This window comes from Mytilus edulis, chromosome 1, assembly GCF_963676685.1.
Source record: "Mytilus edulis chromosome 1, xbMytEdul2.2, whole genome shotgun sequence".
Taxonomy (NCBI): domain Eukaryota; kingdom Metazoa; phylum Mollusca; class Bivalvia; order Mytilida; family Mytilidae; genus Mytilus; species Mytilus edulis.
The window spans coordinates 77,982,944-77,999,983 of record NC_092344.1 but is presented as its reverse complement, the minus strand read 5'-3'; the positions used below and the strand labels follow the sequence as shown (position 1 = coordinate 77,999,983).

The 17,040-nt window shown below is 31.6% G+C and overlaps 2 protein-coding genes across 4 annotated transcripts in view; one reads left to right on the top strand and one right to left on the bottom strand.

Annotated features, from left to right (window-relative positions):
• Nucleotides 1–17,040, bottom strand: part of LOC139490978 (uncharacterized) — an 81,402-nt gene that overhangs the window by 22,199 nt on the left and 42,163 nt on the right. Inside the window, exons 26-27 of the mRNA XM_071278163.1 lie at nt 8,657–8,749; nt 6,370–6,517 (exon numbers count right to left, since the gene is read on the bottom strand). Coding sequence (XP_071134264.1) covers nt 6,370–6,517; nt 8,657–8,749 — 241 coding nt within the window. The remainder of the gene's footprint in view (nt 1–6,369; nt 6,518–8,656; nt 8,750–17,040) is intronic.
• Nucleotides 10,281–15,736, top strand: LOC139490985 (uncharacterized). 3 transcript variants are annotated; one of them, XM_071278196.1, is made up of 3 exons: nt 10,281–10,333; nt 10,567–11,014; nt 12,980–15,736. In XM_071278196.1, the coding sequence occupies exons 2-3, from the start codon at nt 10,604–10,606 to the stop codon at nt 13,532–13,534; spliced, it is 966 nt and encodes a 321-aa protein (XP_071134297.1). In that variant the 5' UTR covers nt 10,281–10,333; nt 10,567–10,603; the 3' UTR covers nt 13,535–15,736. The 3 variants fall into 3 exon arrangements, with proteins under 3 accessions (XP_071134297.1, XP_071134278.1, XP_071134286.1); XM_071278177.1 differs by having other exon boundaries at nt 10,295–10,445; XM_071278185.1 differs by having other exon boundaries at nt 10,298–10,366.

The window sequence follows — 17,040 nt, the reverse complement described above, 5'->3', positions numbered from 1 at the left end:
ATTATTCAATTTTTGATGAAATCACACAAAGTTCAATTTTGGACCCTTTGGGACCCTTATTTTTAAACTGTTGGGACCAAAACTCCCAAAATCAAACCAAACCTTCCTTTTATGGTCATAAACCTTGTGTTTAAATTTCATAGATTTCTATTTACTAATACTAAAGTTATGGTGCAAAAACCAAAAATAATGATTATTTGGGCCCCTTTTTGGCCCCTTATTCATAAACTGTTGTGACCTCAACTCCAAAAATCAATCCCAACCTTCCTTTTGTGGTCATAAACCTTGGGTTTAAATTTCATTGATTTCTATTTACTTATACTAAAGTTATTGTGCGAAAACAAAGAATAATGCTTATTTTGGCCCTTTTTTGGCCCCTAATTCCTAAACTGTTGGAACCAAAACTCCCAAAATCAATCCCAACCTTCCTTTTGTGGTCATTAACCTTGTGTTAAAATTTCATTGATTTCTATTCACTTTTACTAAAGTTAGAGTGCGAAAACTAAAAGTATTCGGACGACGACGACGCCAACGTGATAGCAATATACGACCAAAAAATTTAAATTTTAGCGGTCATATAAAAATGGTTAAAAATTGACTATAAAGGGCAATAACTCCTAATGGGGTCAACGGACCATTTTGGTCATGTTCACTTATTTGTAGATCTTACTTTGCTGAACATTTTTGCTGTTTACAATTTATCTCTATCTATAATAATATTCAAGATAATAACCAAAAACAGCAAAATTTCCTTAAAATTACCAATTCAGGGGCAGCAACCTATCAACGGGTTGTCTGATTCATCTCAAAATTTCAGGGCAGATAGATCTTGACCTGATAAACAAGTTTACCCCCATGTCAGATTTGCTCTAAATGCTTTGGTTTTTGAGTGATAAGCCAAAAACTGCATTTTACCCATATGTTCTATTTTTAGCCATGGCAGCCATCTTGGTTAGTTGGCCAGGTCACCGGACACAATTTTTAAACTAGATACCCGAATGATGATTGTGGCCAAGTTTGGTTTAATTTGGTCCAGTGGTTTCAGAGGAGAAGATTTTTGTAAAAGATATCTAAGATTTACGAAAAAAAGTTAAAAATTGACTATACAGGGCAATAACTCCTAAAGGGGTCAACAGACCATCTTGGTCATGTTGACTTATTTGTAGATCTTACTTTGCTGAACATTTTTGCTGTTACAGTTCATCTCTATCTATAATAATATTCAAGATAATAACCAAAAACAGCAAAATTTCCTTAAAATTACCAATTCAGGGGCAGCAACCTATCAACGGTTGTCCGATTCATCTCAAAATTTCAGGGCAGATAGATCTTGACCTGATAAACAATTTTAACCCATGTCAGATTTGCTCTAAATGTTTCGGTTTTTGAGTTATAAGCCAAAAACTGCATTTTACCCCATTGTTCTATTTTTAGCCATGGCGGCCATCTTGGTTGGTTGGGCGGGTCACCGGACACAATTTTTAAACTAGATACCCCAATGATGATTGTGGATAAGTTTGGTTTAATTTGCTCCAGTGGTTTCAGAGGAGAAGATTTTTGTAAAAGATAACTAAGATTTACGAAAAATGGTTAAAAATTTACTATAAAGGGCAATAACTCCTAAAGGGGTCAACAGACCATTTTGATCCTGTTGACTTATTTGTAGATATTACTTTACTGAACATTTTTGCTGTTTACAGTTTATCTCTATCTATGATAATATTCAAGATAATAACCAAAAACGGCAAAATTTCCTTAAAATGACCAATTCAGGGGCAGCAACCTATCAACGGGTTGTCCGATTCATCTCAAAATTTCAGGCCAGATAGATCTTGACCTGATTAACAATTTTACTCCATGTCAGATTTGCTCTAAATCACTCACGCGGCTTTGGTTTTTGAGTTATAAGCCAAAAACTGCATTTTACCCCTATGTTCTATTTTTAGCCATGGCGGCCATCTTGGTTGGTTGGCCGGGTCACCGGACACAATTTTTAAACTAGATACCCCAATGATGATTGTGGCAATGTTTGGTAAAAATTGGCCCAGTAGTTTCAGAGAAGAAGATTTTTGTAAAAGTTAACGACGGACGACGACGACGACGGACGCCGGACGCCGGACGCCGGACGCCGGACGTCGGACGCCAAGTGATGAGAAAAGCTCACTTGGCCCTTTGGGCCAGGTGAGCTAAAAAGTATTTAATCTTCATTGTAATAATTTATTTTTTAATTTCAACTTTCTTGGAACCACACCAGTCCCTTCATGTGTACGGCACATGGAACATACTGTGGATTCATTTATTTTCGTGGGTATCAATTTTCGTGGATAGAGAAAAAAAAAGATGTTTCGTGGTTTACGTAAATTCGTGGATCGCTGATTACAACAACAAAAAAATTGAGATACGTAATTCGTGGATTTCTTTTTGATTTAGGAGATCATATAACCTCCTTGATTTGATCAATAATAAAACAAATAAAAAAAAAGAAATTCATTGAAAAAATTTTGAATTGTCAAAATCCTCGCTTGGTCATTCTAGGTTAAAGTGTTCATTGAAAACTTCTATTACAAGAATGGACAGAGACAACATATTATTTGTTTGTTTTACAATATATAAATTATTGTTGGAATTCTATAAGTCATTCAAAACTTTATGATTGAAAACTCATTTCCCTAATCACGATATAATAAACAATCATATAAGTAAAAGGTGTCATAAACAATATTACCTACGGGCAATATCCCCGTACTTAATTCTATTGATTTTTTAATCACTCATAAACCAAACTATGACACGGTTATTAACCACTTGCAGTTATTTTCCATGAACAGTTTTAATCAATTTTAAAAAGTAAATGATCACTGATATTTGACATATTTATTATTGATTTAATTAAAATACTTCTTTCAATAAAAAAACATGTGTTATGTTACAATGTTTATCGCTAGTCAACACTATACTAGAACTGCATAACAAAACCGGAAATAAACATCCGACTCCATACACATTTTTCGGGATTATTCTTCGTTGAATTCTTAAATTCGTGGTTCGCTGTGACCCACGAAACCCACGAAAATTGGTATACCACGAATAACTAGAGGCTCTAAAGAGCCTGTGTCGCTCACCTTGGTCTATGTGAATATTAAACAAAGGAAGCAGATGGATTCATGACAAAATTGTGTTTTGGTGATGGTGATGTGTTTGTACATCTTACTTTACTGAACATTCTTGCTACTTACAATTATCTCTATCTATAATGAACTTGGCCCAGTAGTTTCAGTGGAAAATGTTAGTTAAAATTTACAAATTTTATGAAAATTGTTAAAAATTGACTATAAAGGACAATAACTCCTTAGGGGTCAATTGACCATTTCCGTCATGTTGACTTATTTGTAAATCTTACTTTGCTTAACATTATTGATGTTTACAGTTTATCTCTATCTATAATAATATTCAAGATAATAACCAAAAACAGCAAAATTTCCTTAAAATTACCAATTCAGGGGCAGCAACCCAACAACAGGTTGTCAGATTGATCTGAAAATTTCAGGGCAGATAGATCTTCACCTGATTAACAATTTTACCCCCATGTCAAATTTGCTCTAAAGGCTGCGGTTTCAGAGTTATAAGCCAAAATCTACATTTCACCCCTTTGTTCTATTTTTAGTCATGGCGGCCATCTTGGTTGGTTGGCCAGGTCACGGGACACAATTTTTAAACTAGATACCCCAATGATGATTGTGGCCAAGTTTGGTTTAATTTGGCCCAGTAGTTTCAGAGGAGAAGATTTTTGTAAAAGATAACTAAGATTTACGAAAAATGGCTAAAAATTGACTATTAAGGGCAATAACTCCTAAAGAAATCAACAGACCATTTTGGTCGTGTTGACTTATTTGTAGATCGTACTTTGCTGAACATTTTTGCTGTTTACAGTTTATCTCTATCTATAATAATATTCAAGATAATAACCAAAAACAGCAAAATGTCCTTAAAATTACCAATTAAGGGGCAGCAACCTATTAACGGGTTGTCCAATTCATCTCAAAATTTCAAAGTAGATAGATCTTGACCTGATAAACAATTTTACCCGTGTCAGATTTGCTCTAAATGCTTTGGTTTTTGAGTGATAAGCCAAAAACTGCATTTTACCCCTATGTTCTATTTTTAGCCATGGCGGCCATCTTGATTGGTTGGCCAGGTCATCGGACACAATTTTTTAACTAGATACCCCAATGATGATTGTGGTCAAGTTTGGTTTAATTTGGCCCAGTAGTTTCAGAGGAGAAGATTTTTGTAAAAGATGACTAAGATTTACGAAAAATGGTTAAAAATTGACTATAAAGGGCAATAACTTCTAAAGGGGTCAACAGACCATTTTGGTCATGTTAACTTATTTGTAGATCTTACTTTACTGAACATTTTTGCTGTTTACAGTTTATCTCTATCTATGATAATATTCAAGATAATAACCAACAAGAGGCTGTCACAACGACAGCAAACCGGATTTATTTACATTTATTTGTGTCCTGGCAATATCAGATGATATCATTACTGATGAATGGTGAAAGTGAAAATCATCAATATCAAATTTGACCTCTATTTTGTCATCAGTATCAACATTTTGAAATAATAATATTTGAAAAGCTTAGATTGAATGGTTCATGAGTATATGCAACAACGTGAATGGAAACGCCATTTTACGATCTTTCAAGAACCATAACTCCTGAACAGTAAAAGTCAAAATCGTCATTAAGGAACTTGACCTCTATTTTGTCATCAGTAACAACATATTAAAATTTCAAAAGCTTTGGTTGAATGGTTCATGAGAAAATGCACGGACACGATGGGAAACACCATTTTTCAATCTTTCAAGAACCATAACTCCTGAACGGTAAAAGTCAAAATCGTCATTATTGAACTTGACCTCCATTTTGTCATCAGTAACAGCATATTAAAATTTCGGAAGCTTTGGTAGAACAGTTCATGCATAAATGCACGGACACGACTGGAAACTCCATTTTTCAATCTTTCAAGAACCATAACTCCTGAACGGTAAAAGTCAAAATCGTCATTATTAAACTTGACCTCCATTCTGTCATCAGTAACAACATATTAAAATTTGGGAAGCTTTGGTAGAACAGTTCATGAGTAAATGCACGGACACGACTGAAAACTCCATTTTTCAATCTTTCAAGAACCATAACTCCTGAACGGTAAAAGTCAAAATCGCAATTATTGAACTTGACCTCTGTATAGTTGTCAGTAATAACATATTAAAATTTTAAAAGCTTTGGTTGAACGGTTCATGAGTTAATGCACGGACAACATTTGATTGCCGCCTTTCAAGAACCATAACTCCTGAACGGTAAAAGTCAAAATCGCCATTATTGAACTTGACCTTCGTATAGTTGTCAGTAATAACATATTAAAATTTTAAAAGCTTTGGTTGAACGGTTCATGAGTTAATGCACGGACAACATTTGATTGCCGCCCGCCCGCCCGCCCGCCCGACCGCCCGGCCGCCCGGCCGCCCGCCGTACATCCCCAAATCAATAACCGACATTTTTGTCACAAAAATCCGGTTAAAAACAGCAAAATTTCCTTAAAATTACCAATTCAGGGGCAGCAACCTATCAACGGGTTGTCCGATTCATCTGAAAATTTCAGGGCAGATAGATCTTGACCTGATTAACAATTTTACCCTGTCAGATTTGCTCTAAATGCTTTGGTTTTTGAGTTATAAGCCAAAAACTGCATTTTACCCCTATGTTCTATTTTTAGCCATGGCGGCCATCTTGGTTGGTTGGCCGGGTCACCGGACACAATTTTTAAACTAGATACTCTAATAATGATTGTGGCCAAGTTTGGTAAAAATTGGCCAAGTAGTTTCAGAGGAGAAGATTTTTGTAAAAGCTAACGACGGACGACGACGACGACGACGACGACGACGACGACGACGACGACGGACGACGGACGACGGACGACGGACGCCGGACGCCAAGTGATGAGAAAAGCTCACTTGGCCCTTCGGGCCAGGTGAGCTAAAAATGAATCCACAGTATCACAGTTAAATAAACATAGTGTTTACATAGGTTACCAAAGTAATTCCAGCAACATGGTCTACATAGGTGTAAACCAAGAATAAATCTAAAGGACCAATCACATTCAAATATTTGTATTGACTGATTGACTGTTGGTTGCTTAACGTCCAGTGGCAATTATAAAATATGAAAATCATAAAAGAATCATTAATAATAACTTATTTCCCTCTTCAGTCCCATCAAACAAACACCTTGTAATAGTTGAAAAGTTATGTCATTGGCAATCTTTATCATATCTCCCTATTATTATATATAATAGGCAATTACAAACCTGTATCATTCTGAGCTTCAGCATAGTCTTGTCTAATGATGGAATTTCATTAACAAGAAGATCCTCGAATTGTTTGATTACATCATCTTCAGAAAATGTTTTGTTTGAGTATAGTCCAAGACAAGGTAAAGTCACTGTAGCTTTAACTCTGGAAAGAAAAGAATTTACTTTAGGTATTCATTTTAATTACCACTGATATGATGTACTGTAGGTAAAATTTGTCCTTGCACAAATGTCACATTTGCTGAATTTTAGAAGAACTATGTATACAATGGCAAAATTTCAAATCATTTTAAACTCATCTGCACTCATGCTAATCATTTTCATACTCAATACTTTCTAATAGTCATGATATAATCTAGGAAGATTATTGTTTTACCTATCTTCCCAAATATAAGAAAGGGGAGATAACTCAAATTAATTGAGATAGCTAATGCAAAACCATCATTTTACAATGACCTTCACTTTTCTTCGATAATACCCAATTATTACATTGGTTGCAATAAATTACATTGATTTCCCAGTTAAATAAAAACCGATAATTTCACATGTGAAATAAACGTGGTTATTTCACTCTCTGACGTCATCCAACAATAGTGGTTGTCAAGACGTCGATAACGTCGGATCAAAACAAATTGTGAATGCGTAGGAAAAACATATATAGTTCCTTACATTTTCTACATTAATTTCATAAAAAAAAGCCATTAGCCAATGTAATAAAAAGTATAACTAGTCGCCGTATTTGAATATCAAAAATAAGACAACTTGTGACCGAACGCCGCTATGGATTAAACTCGTGCTGCGCACTCGTTTAATCCATGCGTCGTTCGGTCACGCGTTGTCTTATTTTTGATATTCAAATACGGCGATTAGTTATACTATAATTATCATAAATATTAGAAAAAACTAAGGAAAAAAAATTGTTTTTAAATTCCAAGAAATTGTAGCTAATATGAAATTATTAAAGTAATTATGTACCCTAGTATCCTGCCTATTATATCTGCACTGAAACAGTAAAGAATATTTGTAAAAGGCTTAAGGAGGCTCGTGGGTACAAAAATTTCAGCATTAAAATGTTTTTTCATTAAAAATTTAATTTATTACACTATTAGTTATTACCTTATGATATGGTACAAAAATCACCCAAACAAATCAATTTGGTTTGGCCACAGATGACTTTTAAAAAGTTTACATCATTGAAAAAGCTTCAAGTTATCTCCCTTTGGTGCAAAAATGCCATTTTTGGGCATTAAAATTGAAATATCTTTTTTAACTCATCGGTGACCTATATTTTTTATTTTTATTTTCAAATAAGCTGTACATAAACTAAATAATTGTAAAATTTAAGAGATTTCTGACATTTAGTTCTTATTCTATTTCGATATTACCTCTATTTCTCCTATTATAGTTCAACAGAAAAAAAGGACATTAACAAAAATGTGTGCTTCTTTTAGAGGCAGATTGTGAGCTTAAATGAAAGGTGACCCCATTTTTTTATTTCATTTTTCTTTTAAGTATATGATAAAGTTTATTTATAGAAATATATGTTGAAATCCTATATTAAAAACAAAATTAGATTTATTCCCGTGAGCCCCGTTAACAAGAAAATAACAACGATTCTATTAAATAGGAGACTAGCAAAGTTCAGGCAAAGTTGACCATTGATATATACTTTTTAGGTCCCTTTTGGTAAATTGTTCCTCTGTTTTTATATACTCCCTGTTGTCAATCTTTTAAATTTGAGCATACAAGTACACAGCTACTATTGCATAGGTACTATTTCTGTACTAAAATATGTAGTACTGGAAATTTACTTTTAATATTTATTACTATTTCTTTACTTTAAAATTATTGTAATATTTAGGTACTTGTATTTTACAGTACTTGATTTGTATTAAATATTTTGGTACTACAAATACAATATTCCATGTTTGAAAATCATAATTTTAAGAGATTTGAAATAGAAAATCTTTCAAAATGCTGAAAATATAACGTTAATAACCAAAAATTTGTAGTACCTAAATTTCAAGTACAAATTAAGTACTGTAAAATACAGCTACCTAAATGTTACAATAATTTTAAAGTAACAAAATAGTACAGAATATTAAAAGTAGTTTTTCGAGTACTACAGATTTTTAGTTAAGCAATATCATCCATTACAGCTGCTGCTTGAATACATAATGCTGCTAATGCCATGCACTTTTAAAAGTGCTCTTCCTTTGCCATATTCTTTTATTTTTACTTTAAAATGTATTTAGTTCAAATTATTGTAATAAGAATTCCCTACCTCTCTGGAATAAGAGAATTATTGGTACATATTCCCTGGCTATAGACATCCCAGTGGCAACCAGGAACCAGGTTACATTCATACTGAGCATCACTGAAATAGTCAAACTACAATCATACACAAATCTATTCACATCATTTACAATTTTTATCATAATTGGTTCTGAGTAAAGGATACCTCAGTCACATTTCTCACATAAGCAAAGTTTTCCAATATATTGTACAAGCACTATATGGTATACTTTGAAAAGACAGAAAATATAAAGAAGGTTTTTTAAAGTAACTGATGCACTCACATTTGCATCAATATTTTAACTTTTCAGATATGTAAACTGACTTGCAGTTATCAGTCATCAAAATTAAAATTTTACTGTTATTGTAATAAATTTAAAACTGACATTTATCTATTATATAGGACTGACTCTTCCCTTCTTTCTGAAATAAAACAAGAAGCTGTCAAATTGACAGCAAAACAAAGTTTCCTGAATGAATATGATATTAAATTCAAATCTTGACCCTCAAATAGGATCAAGAAAAAAATGTATTTTTGTAGAGTTCAGAATTGGAAAAGGCCATTGACCTTTATTTAATCACAGGGAACAACATGTCTAAATTTGAAGATATTTCCTCAAAGCTTTTTCAAGTATTTCACAGACAGCGATCTAAGTATAACCTTTTGCTCTTTTAAGGTACACAACTCAACAATGATAAAAGTGAAAAATGTGAAATTAAAACATGACCTTCATTTAGTCACATGAAACAGCATATCTAAATTTGAAAAGATTTGCAGGACAATGTTTGACAGTTCAAACTATTTCTCCTGCTGCCATATCATATAAGCATTATATATATAGTCTCAGTCATTTCTCTCAAAGTCGAAGCCTATTTCAGGTAATTGATTAATGAATAATGATTGATTGATTATTGGTTGCTTAACCTCCAGTGGCAAATTAATGAATAATGAAAATGAGGTCAAGGTTAGGTGTCACTCGTCATTTAATTACTTACTACTCACAAAGATCCGGGTTAATACAAGTGTGATTTTTTAAATAGATAATTAGCAAATTTACTCTTTTCACTCTATTTTCTTTGCTGAACTTTTTTTGAAATTTTGGTTTTTGGTTTCATATATAAATAAACGGAATGTTATGCAACTGTCTAATCATTAGGGTTTAGGTCCAAAATATTTAAACAAAAAAAGATTAAAAAGTTCTACTTCAATTATCTTCTGTGCATCTTGAAAATAAATATTTTTTCTAATTTATTCTTTAAAGAAATATATCAAAACATAAATCTCCATTCATTTCTATTATATCTAAAAGGTATACATAAACAATTAATATTGGCCACAGATCATGTATAAAATATTAAATACAATAATCAATTCTAATGCACTAAGTAAAAACTAAATAAAAATCAAATACCCTCCCCCTTTTTCTCATTAAAAAAAAGAAGTTAATTAATTTCACTCATTAAGTTTTTTTATTACTCTATTGATTTAATCGTGATTAATACCTGTCAGGTAATATTGACAATTATTTACTATTAATAGCCATGTGGGTGATAAGATATTCACTTGTTTATTCTGCCCTTAAGCAAACTCAAGATTTGATTGGACAAATTCAAGAGAGAAAGCCAATGAAATCATTTCAATGGTTTCCTTCAGGTGAAAACACAGGTGTGTCATAACAAAGATAGATATTACACATAGGTTTGTGTATTGTTAATAGATTTACAACTCATTGTACTGATTTCAATATTCATACGGATTTTATAAAAATTATTCAAAGGTAATAGTTCATACTATATTATTCATGGCTATATTTGAATCCACATGATTATTTGAAATTAACATTCTTTGCATTAAGGAAGTGATCATTGATTTTATGGTTGTTGTCTAATCCTTTTCAGGGTCACATCATGTAAAACAAGACTAACAATCATAACAATGCCATCAAAGAAAGACCGACGTAAAATTCTTTCTCAGATCTGGGCTACACCTACACCAGTAGATGTGGATTTTTTCGACAAAGGAAATGAAATCGTTGTTACCACAGCATATAAGGGGGACAAAACTATATGGTGGTTACGTGTGTTCAAAAGTATATTCCCAGATAAAACTTATAGGGAGAAAGCAGATATCACCAAACTGAAAATTGCTCCCGCAGTGACAGTAAAAATAAATAAACGAACAGGAATAATGAAAATTTATGGTAAAAATCACTGGATATGGTTTATAGACAATTTTGCAGACATTTTGGAGCAAGCTAATGCGGACATGCAAGAATTAGCAGATGTACAATCTGTGTCAGACAATTCTGTAACAAGGTATCTACAACTGGATAAAAATGTGGAAGAGGTAACTATCAATAATCTAGAAACTTTTTTTCAAAGTTTTTCATTGTGTTTGCAAATCTTTTCATTTTAAATTTATCAGATACTTGAAGGAATTGGCAATGAGGTTCGTTAAACGGATGTTACTAATGTAATCCTGACCATGTTGTATGATGACAATACTTTAGTTAACGGCCAAGCATCAAATAAAGTGCTGTGCCTTCAGTACATTTCAATTCACATGTACTCAATAAACAGTGCTTTATTTGTTATTTCCGAAAAAAAATGTTTTGGCATCTACCTCATCATATTGTTTTACGTTCCAAGCATGTGCAGTGAAAGAATGATTTTTAAACAATAAACCCATCAAAATAAACTATCAACACAGATACACATACATGTACATGTATGTCACATCTGTGTGATCTAATCAAAAACTTTGAAAATTGTTGACACAGCAAACATTACAAAACACCAAAACCAGAAACAGCACACCAATTCTTTAGTCCGTCACTTTCTTGACGGGCATCAATAAAACGCCTTTAGAGCTAGAACTTTTGCCTTTTTGAAAATAATATTACATTGTAAGGATTTTTGATTTGGTTTATGAGCTTGTGTGTTACCTTTAATCCTCACCTATTTTTCAAATGATCTACATTTTGACCCACAGTTAATCCTTTGACAAGATCGAATTCTCACATACATTAAGATTTGTATTTATTTAAGAATGCTGAGCATCTCACCAAGCATGATCAAAGTATGTAAAAGGAATATGTAACATTTATCAAATCTACTGAATAGAAACTTCAATAAATACCTAGGACACTAAGTAAAATATGTATATATATAAAGTATGAAATGCTATTTTTCATCTACAAAAATGGGGTTTCAAATACATGTATAGTCACAGTATACTTCATTTACTTATTACATGTATGTACAAGATACATGTACATGAACTCATTAAATTCTAATCGGTTTTGGAATTTCCATGAGAAGTAAATGACTAATTTAGTCATAATAACACTAAATAAGTTTGAATATTATCATAAAATGCTAGCATACTATTATCTATACTTAAAGCCTAGCTTTAAAAGTCCTTCAAACCATAATTGTAAATTACGTGAGTCAGAAATAAACATGGTTATTATAGTACATTACAGTTTAATTTTATAGCCTCAAGATTTTAATGACATACATATAGTACATCACATTCGGAGAAAATAATAAACCACTCCAATTCACAAATGTTATTAAAACATTGTATACCCTGAACATGTCAGCATTTTATCTGCACGATAAACACTTTTAAAAATATATACATGTACCTGTTACCTGTATATCTGAGTTTGAAATGTTTAGTTTTCACATATTTTAGTTATCAATTGTTTGTTATGAAAAAATTAACTTTAAGCAGGAACAACTTCCTCATTTTTTTTTTACAAAAAATGTCCTGAAAATTAACTGTATGATGAAACTGTTGGTAAATTGATCTAAAACACGATTATATTGCAATACTGTCTGGTAAATGCTTAGGTTTGATAAATGGCTCTGTCTATCTTTATGAACAAATATTCATCATAATAGCAAGTATTAACGGTACATGTAGTATGATTACGGTAAGATATATAAAAACAAATAATGATGTATGATTGCACATTAGTATAGTGTACTTAACGACTATGCTACCCTTCATGTACAATGTATTTGTACACTTTTTAGCAGAGACAAAGCAGTGGCGGATCCAGAACTTTTCCTAAGGGGGGGCCCGCTCCGGTCATGCTTCAGTGATTTCCTATATAACCAACCAAATTTTTCCAACGAAAGCAGGCCCACCAGCCCCCCCCCCCCCCACCTGGATCCGCCTATCGACAAAGTAATGTACAAGGTCAGCAACTATTAGTCCCTAAATATATAAGGCCCTGAAATGTATGTTGATTTGATTTTATTGAAATGTACATGTATGCTGATTTTATTTATTTTTTTACAGGTTCAAGACTTAATAGATATGATACCAGAAGGAGGTGGCATCATGCAGCATGATTATATAATGAGATTGTGGAAAAGTTTACTGGACGACTGGTTTGGTTGTGGTGCAAGTGTTTATATAGTTACACCGAGAATTGACGAGGAACGTTTGTTTCAGATGTGTTTGTTGATGATTCGAAACAAAGGAACTGCATTTTCTGTGACATTAGTGGTACCAGTGAAAGGACCTAACGGTGAAAAATTCAAAAAATCGCTGGATACTGCAGTGAGAATGATGAAGAAAACAAGAACTCCACGAACTCAGAAAAGACTTGTTTCGGATGTGAAAATGCAGTGGGCATTAGACAATTTACATGTTCACAATGAAAACTTTTCAACAAACTTTGTGGCAGCTTACAAAGATGACGAAGCAGAAGTGCTAACAACAACGGCTCATTTTCATAAAAGTCATTTTCACACAAATCAAAAGGACAATGTTTGCTACAACAAATTACCAACTCAGGACCTTAAAAGGAACTATTTATTCCCCTTGGGAGTCTCAAGTGTCAATTACTGATTTGTTTCATAATATTTTTTTTTTGCATGTGCAATAACTATTATAACACTGCATGTTACATATAAGTTTAGAATATAATTTCAAACAAAGAAGTATGGTTGTAAAAAGTCACCCTTTTAATCGACTGATCTTTATCCTATAAAGATATTATTTAAAATGTGCTTATCTTGTTTGTGCCAATTTATTCAAATTTTAAAAGTTGTTTTCAAATTCAAATTCACTACAAGTCTATACTCGAAGGTTAACTCTACATCTAATCTAAAAACTTTATTTGTAAATTGTCAAAAGAATCTTGAGTTTTTGCATTAGTGCCATACATTCTTTTATCTTTAATCATTCCATAAAAGTCAATTTAATTACATGTACTTTTTAGACTTATCAGTGCACAAATATATTTTTTTTTTAAAAGTAAAAAAACAAGTCCTTGAATGATACTGATAAAGAGGTATTGCACAACTATTTTTTTTATTTCTTAAATCAATGAATTTTTCTTTCTATAAATCGAGACAGAAAATAACCAAAAAAAGCAACCTCTTCCACCACAATTTCAATGGATTCCTTACTCTGTCATTTCAGTGCTTATGTTCATGTTACATTTCAGTACACACATGTTGCATGTCACATCAATGTTATTTCTTGTTTACAGGTGAAAAATGTCAACATGTTATACATTGTAACAACATTTCATCCATTCATGTCAGTACATCATGCATACAAAAATGATACAATGCAGGTTATGCAGTTCAAAAGTAATCCTGTTTCAAATGTTGTCAATACATGTTTTAGTAATTCATTTTTAAAAGATATTGTAAAAGAAAATACTAAAAAGTTTTCAAATCATACACGAAATGAAATCCACTTGACAAAAAGTCATGCAAATGCAATTTTAAATGTTGAAGGGCATATGATAGATAATATAAATGTCAAATGTTGGTGATGAGCATCTAAAATTGGTGGAAATTTCCCAAAGGTCATCAATTTTGCTAAGTAAATTTGAAACTATTTGCAAAGGAAAATTTACAGAATGAACTTTTAAGCTCATTAAAATCAACAGCATAAAACTAATAGCAAATGAATGATGAGACTGTCTACTTTTTATATCATCATTCATCAATGAGTTCTGATTTATGACAGTAATTTAGATAACATTTTGAAGAAGGGCAAGAAAAACTGCACAATAATGATTCATTAGAAATAACTGCATTTCAGTTAAGCTCTAGAAAACATTAGATCTTCACCATTAACAAATATTTTTTGAGCTTAAAAATAAGCAAATGGACCTTATTTATTATCAACTGCAGTCCATTGTTTACTACTTCAAGAAAATTTCGAGAAAAATCAATAGTAGATTAAGTAAAATAAGCATTTGTTGTAAAAATTATATAAATGTACTGCTTTCTATTACATGAAACATGAAAAACTCAAATCTGAAATATACAGAAAATATAATTCATATAGGTATATTTTTCTTTGCATATTTCGGGAGGGCAAAAGAAAGTTGAATTTGAGTCAAAATTTCAAGTAAATATCAACGTTGTATCATATGCCCTTTTTTTTTATTTATCAAAACAGTGAAAATTTAAAAAAAAAAAAAGAATCTATTTCTAGTAACAATACATTCTTAGAACAAATTTGTAGATAGCAATTATATATTATACAGTTTTTATAATATTAACTACTTCCCTAAATAAATTATTCTTTCTACTTTTTAAGAAAATTAAAACAACAAAGGGAAGCAGCTCAGAATATAAAAATTATATCTGCCTTAGCTATTTTAGACTTATAAATTCCTATAATATTCCTTCAAACCAAATGGTAGAAACTTTTATGAAAGCATAATACAATGAAAGTGTCTATGAAAAGGATAAATGTTATCTATTTTTCAAAGCAAAGCATACATACATGTAATGATAGCAATTGCAATACCTTCTATTTATTACAGTATTTTTTTTTATTGCTATCAATTTTTCACTTAATTTATAATATCAACTTTTAAAATATGTGATCATTTAAAGAAAAAAGCATATTATGACAAGAAATAAGTCAATCCATCATCTAAATGTCTTATATCAAAGGGAATTTTTCAGATGTCTTATTAACATCTTATAGAAGTTCTGTACTTTTTTGATATTTTACACAATGCAAATAACTGAATATATTCTATTATTGTGCTTTTTTATTAAATTATGTTATATAATAGTTTTTACTTGTCTGTTTTATGTGACTTGTTTAATTTAGGTCCCTTTCTACATTTAGAATTTAAAATTTAGAAATTATTGTGTGTATTTATTACTATGATTTTTGAACACTTTTCCAGTATGCAGGATTAATTATTGGGATTTCAGTAAAACCTGCATACAGATAAATGTATGTATGCAAGTTCTCAGAGGGTGACAATCCCCTTGATATAGGCACAATCCTATCCTATTTCACCCCAGAATTTGGCATATCATCAGATTTTTATTCACCATGAGAAGTACAATGGGTGCCACAAGTGGAGCAAGAACGACTTCCCTCCCAGATGAGCAACCTGACTTCAAACCAGGATTTGTACTTCTTTGAACTTTATTTGTGGTTGACCTTTACACATGCAATCAACAAATATTTTTATCTCAAGATGAGTCAAGAATAATAACAAATCAGACTTATCCAGGGTAAAAGGGATTAAAGATTTTTGACCGTTACCTTATGGTAAACAAGTCAGTTTATAGCGCAGCCCAGATATTCAAAAGTGACCAAAAAATGGAAATTGCTTTGTGAATAAAAACTATGCAATCTTTGATGCTGTTGAAAATTGAACTGGCTATCAGACATATGAAAAAGTGTTCCTCAGTCTTTTTTAAAAATGTCATATCTTTCAATTTATAATTTAGAGTTACTCCCCTTGTAATGCTATTTTTCAGAATTATACTTATTGAAACAATATAAATTGCAAGCAAATTAATTGTAGATTGAGTAAAGAAAAGATTCTTATCAGGTTTTAATTTCCAAAACACACATTAAAATCTAATAAAATTTCAATTATGTTCTTTCACTATCAAAATATCCCTCCAAAAATGCAGATATAAAATCTCCAGTTAAGGGGGCTCGCGGGTCTAAATCAATTTTTTAATTTAATATAAGATTTCTCTATATTTTTTCTATAAATTAACTTTATCTTTTATTTATTAGAAAAATGAAATAAAAAAATGGGGTCACCGTTCATTTACGCTCACAATCTGCCTACGAAAGAAGCATACATTTTTGTTAATGTCCTTTTTTTCTGTTGAACTAATAAGAGAAATAGCGGTAATCTCGAAATAAAAAAAGAACTAAATTACAGAAATTGCCTAAATTTTACAATTATTTAGTTTATGTACAGCTTATTCGAAAACATCAATAAAAAATATAGGTCACCGATGAGTTAAAAAAGATATTTCAATTTTAATGCCAAAAAATGGCATGTTTTGCACCAAAGGGAGATAATTTGGAGCTTTTTCAATGATATCTACATTTTAAAAGTCACC

Excerpts from the sequence above, each read along its gene's own strand:
- LOC139490985 (XM_071278196.1), top strand. The coding sequence starts at position 10,604 with ATGCCATCAAAGAAAGACCGACGTAAAATTCTTTCTCAGATCTGGGCT. Across the intron at positions 11,015-12,979 it reads TGGATAAAAATGTGGAAGAG|GTTCAAGACTTAATAGATAT; the intron begins GTAACTATCAAT and ends ATTTTTTTACAG.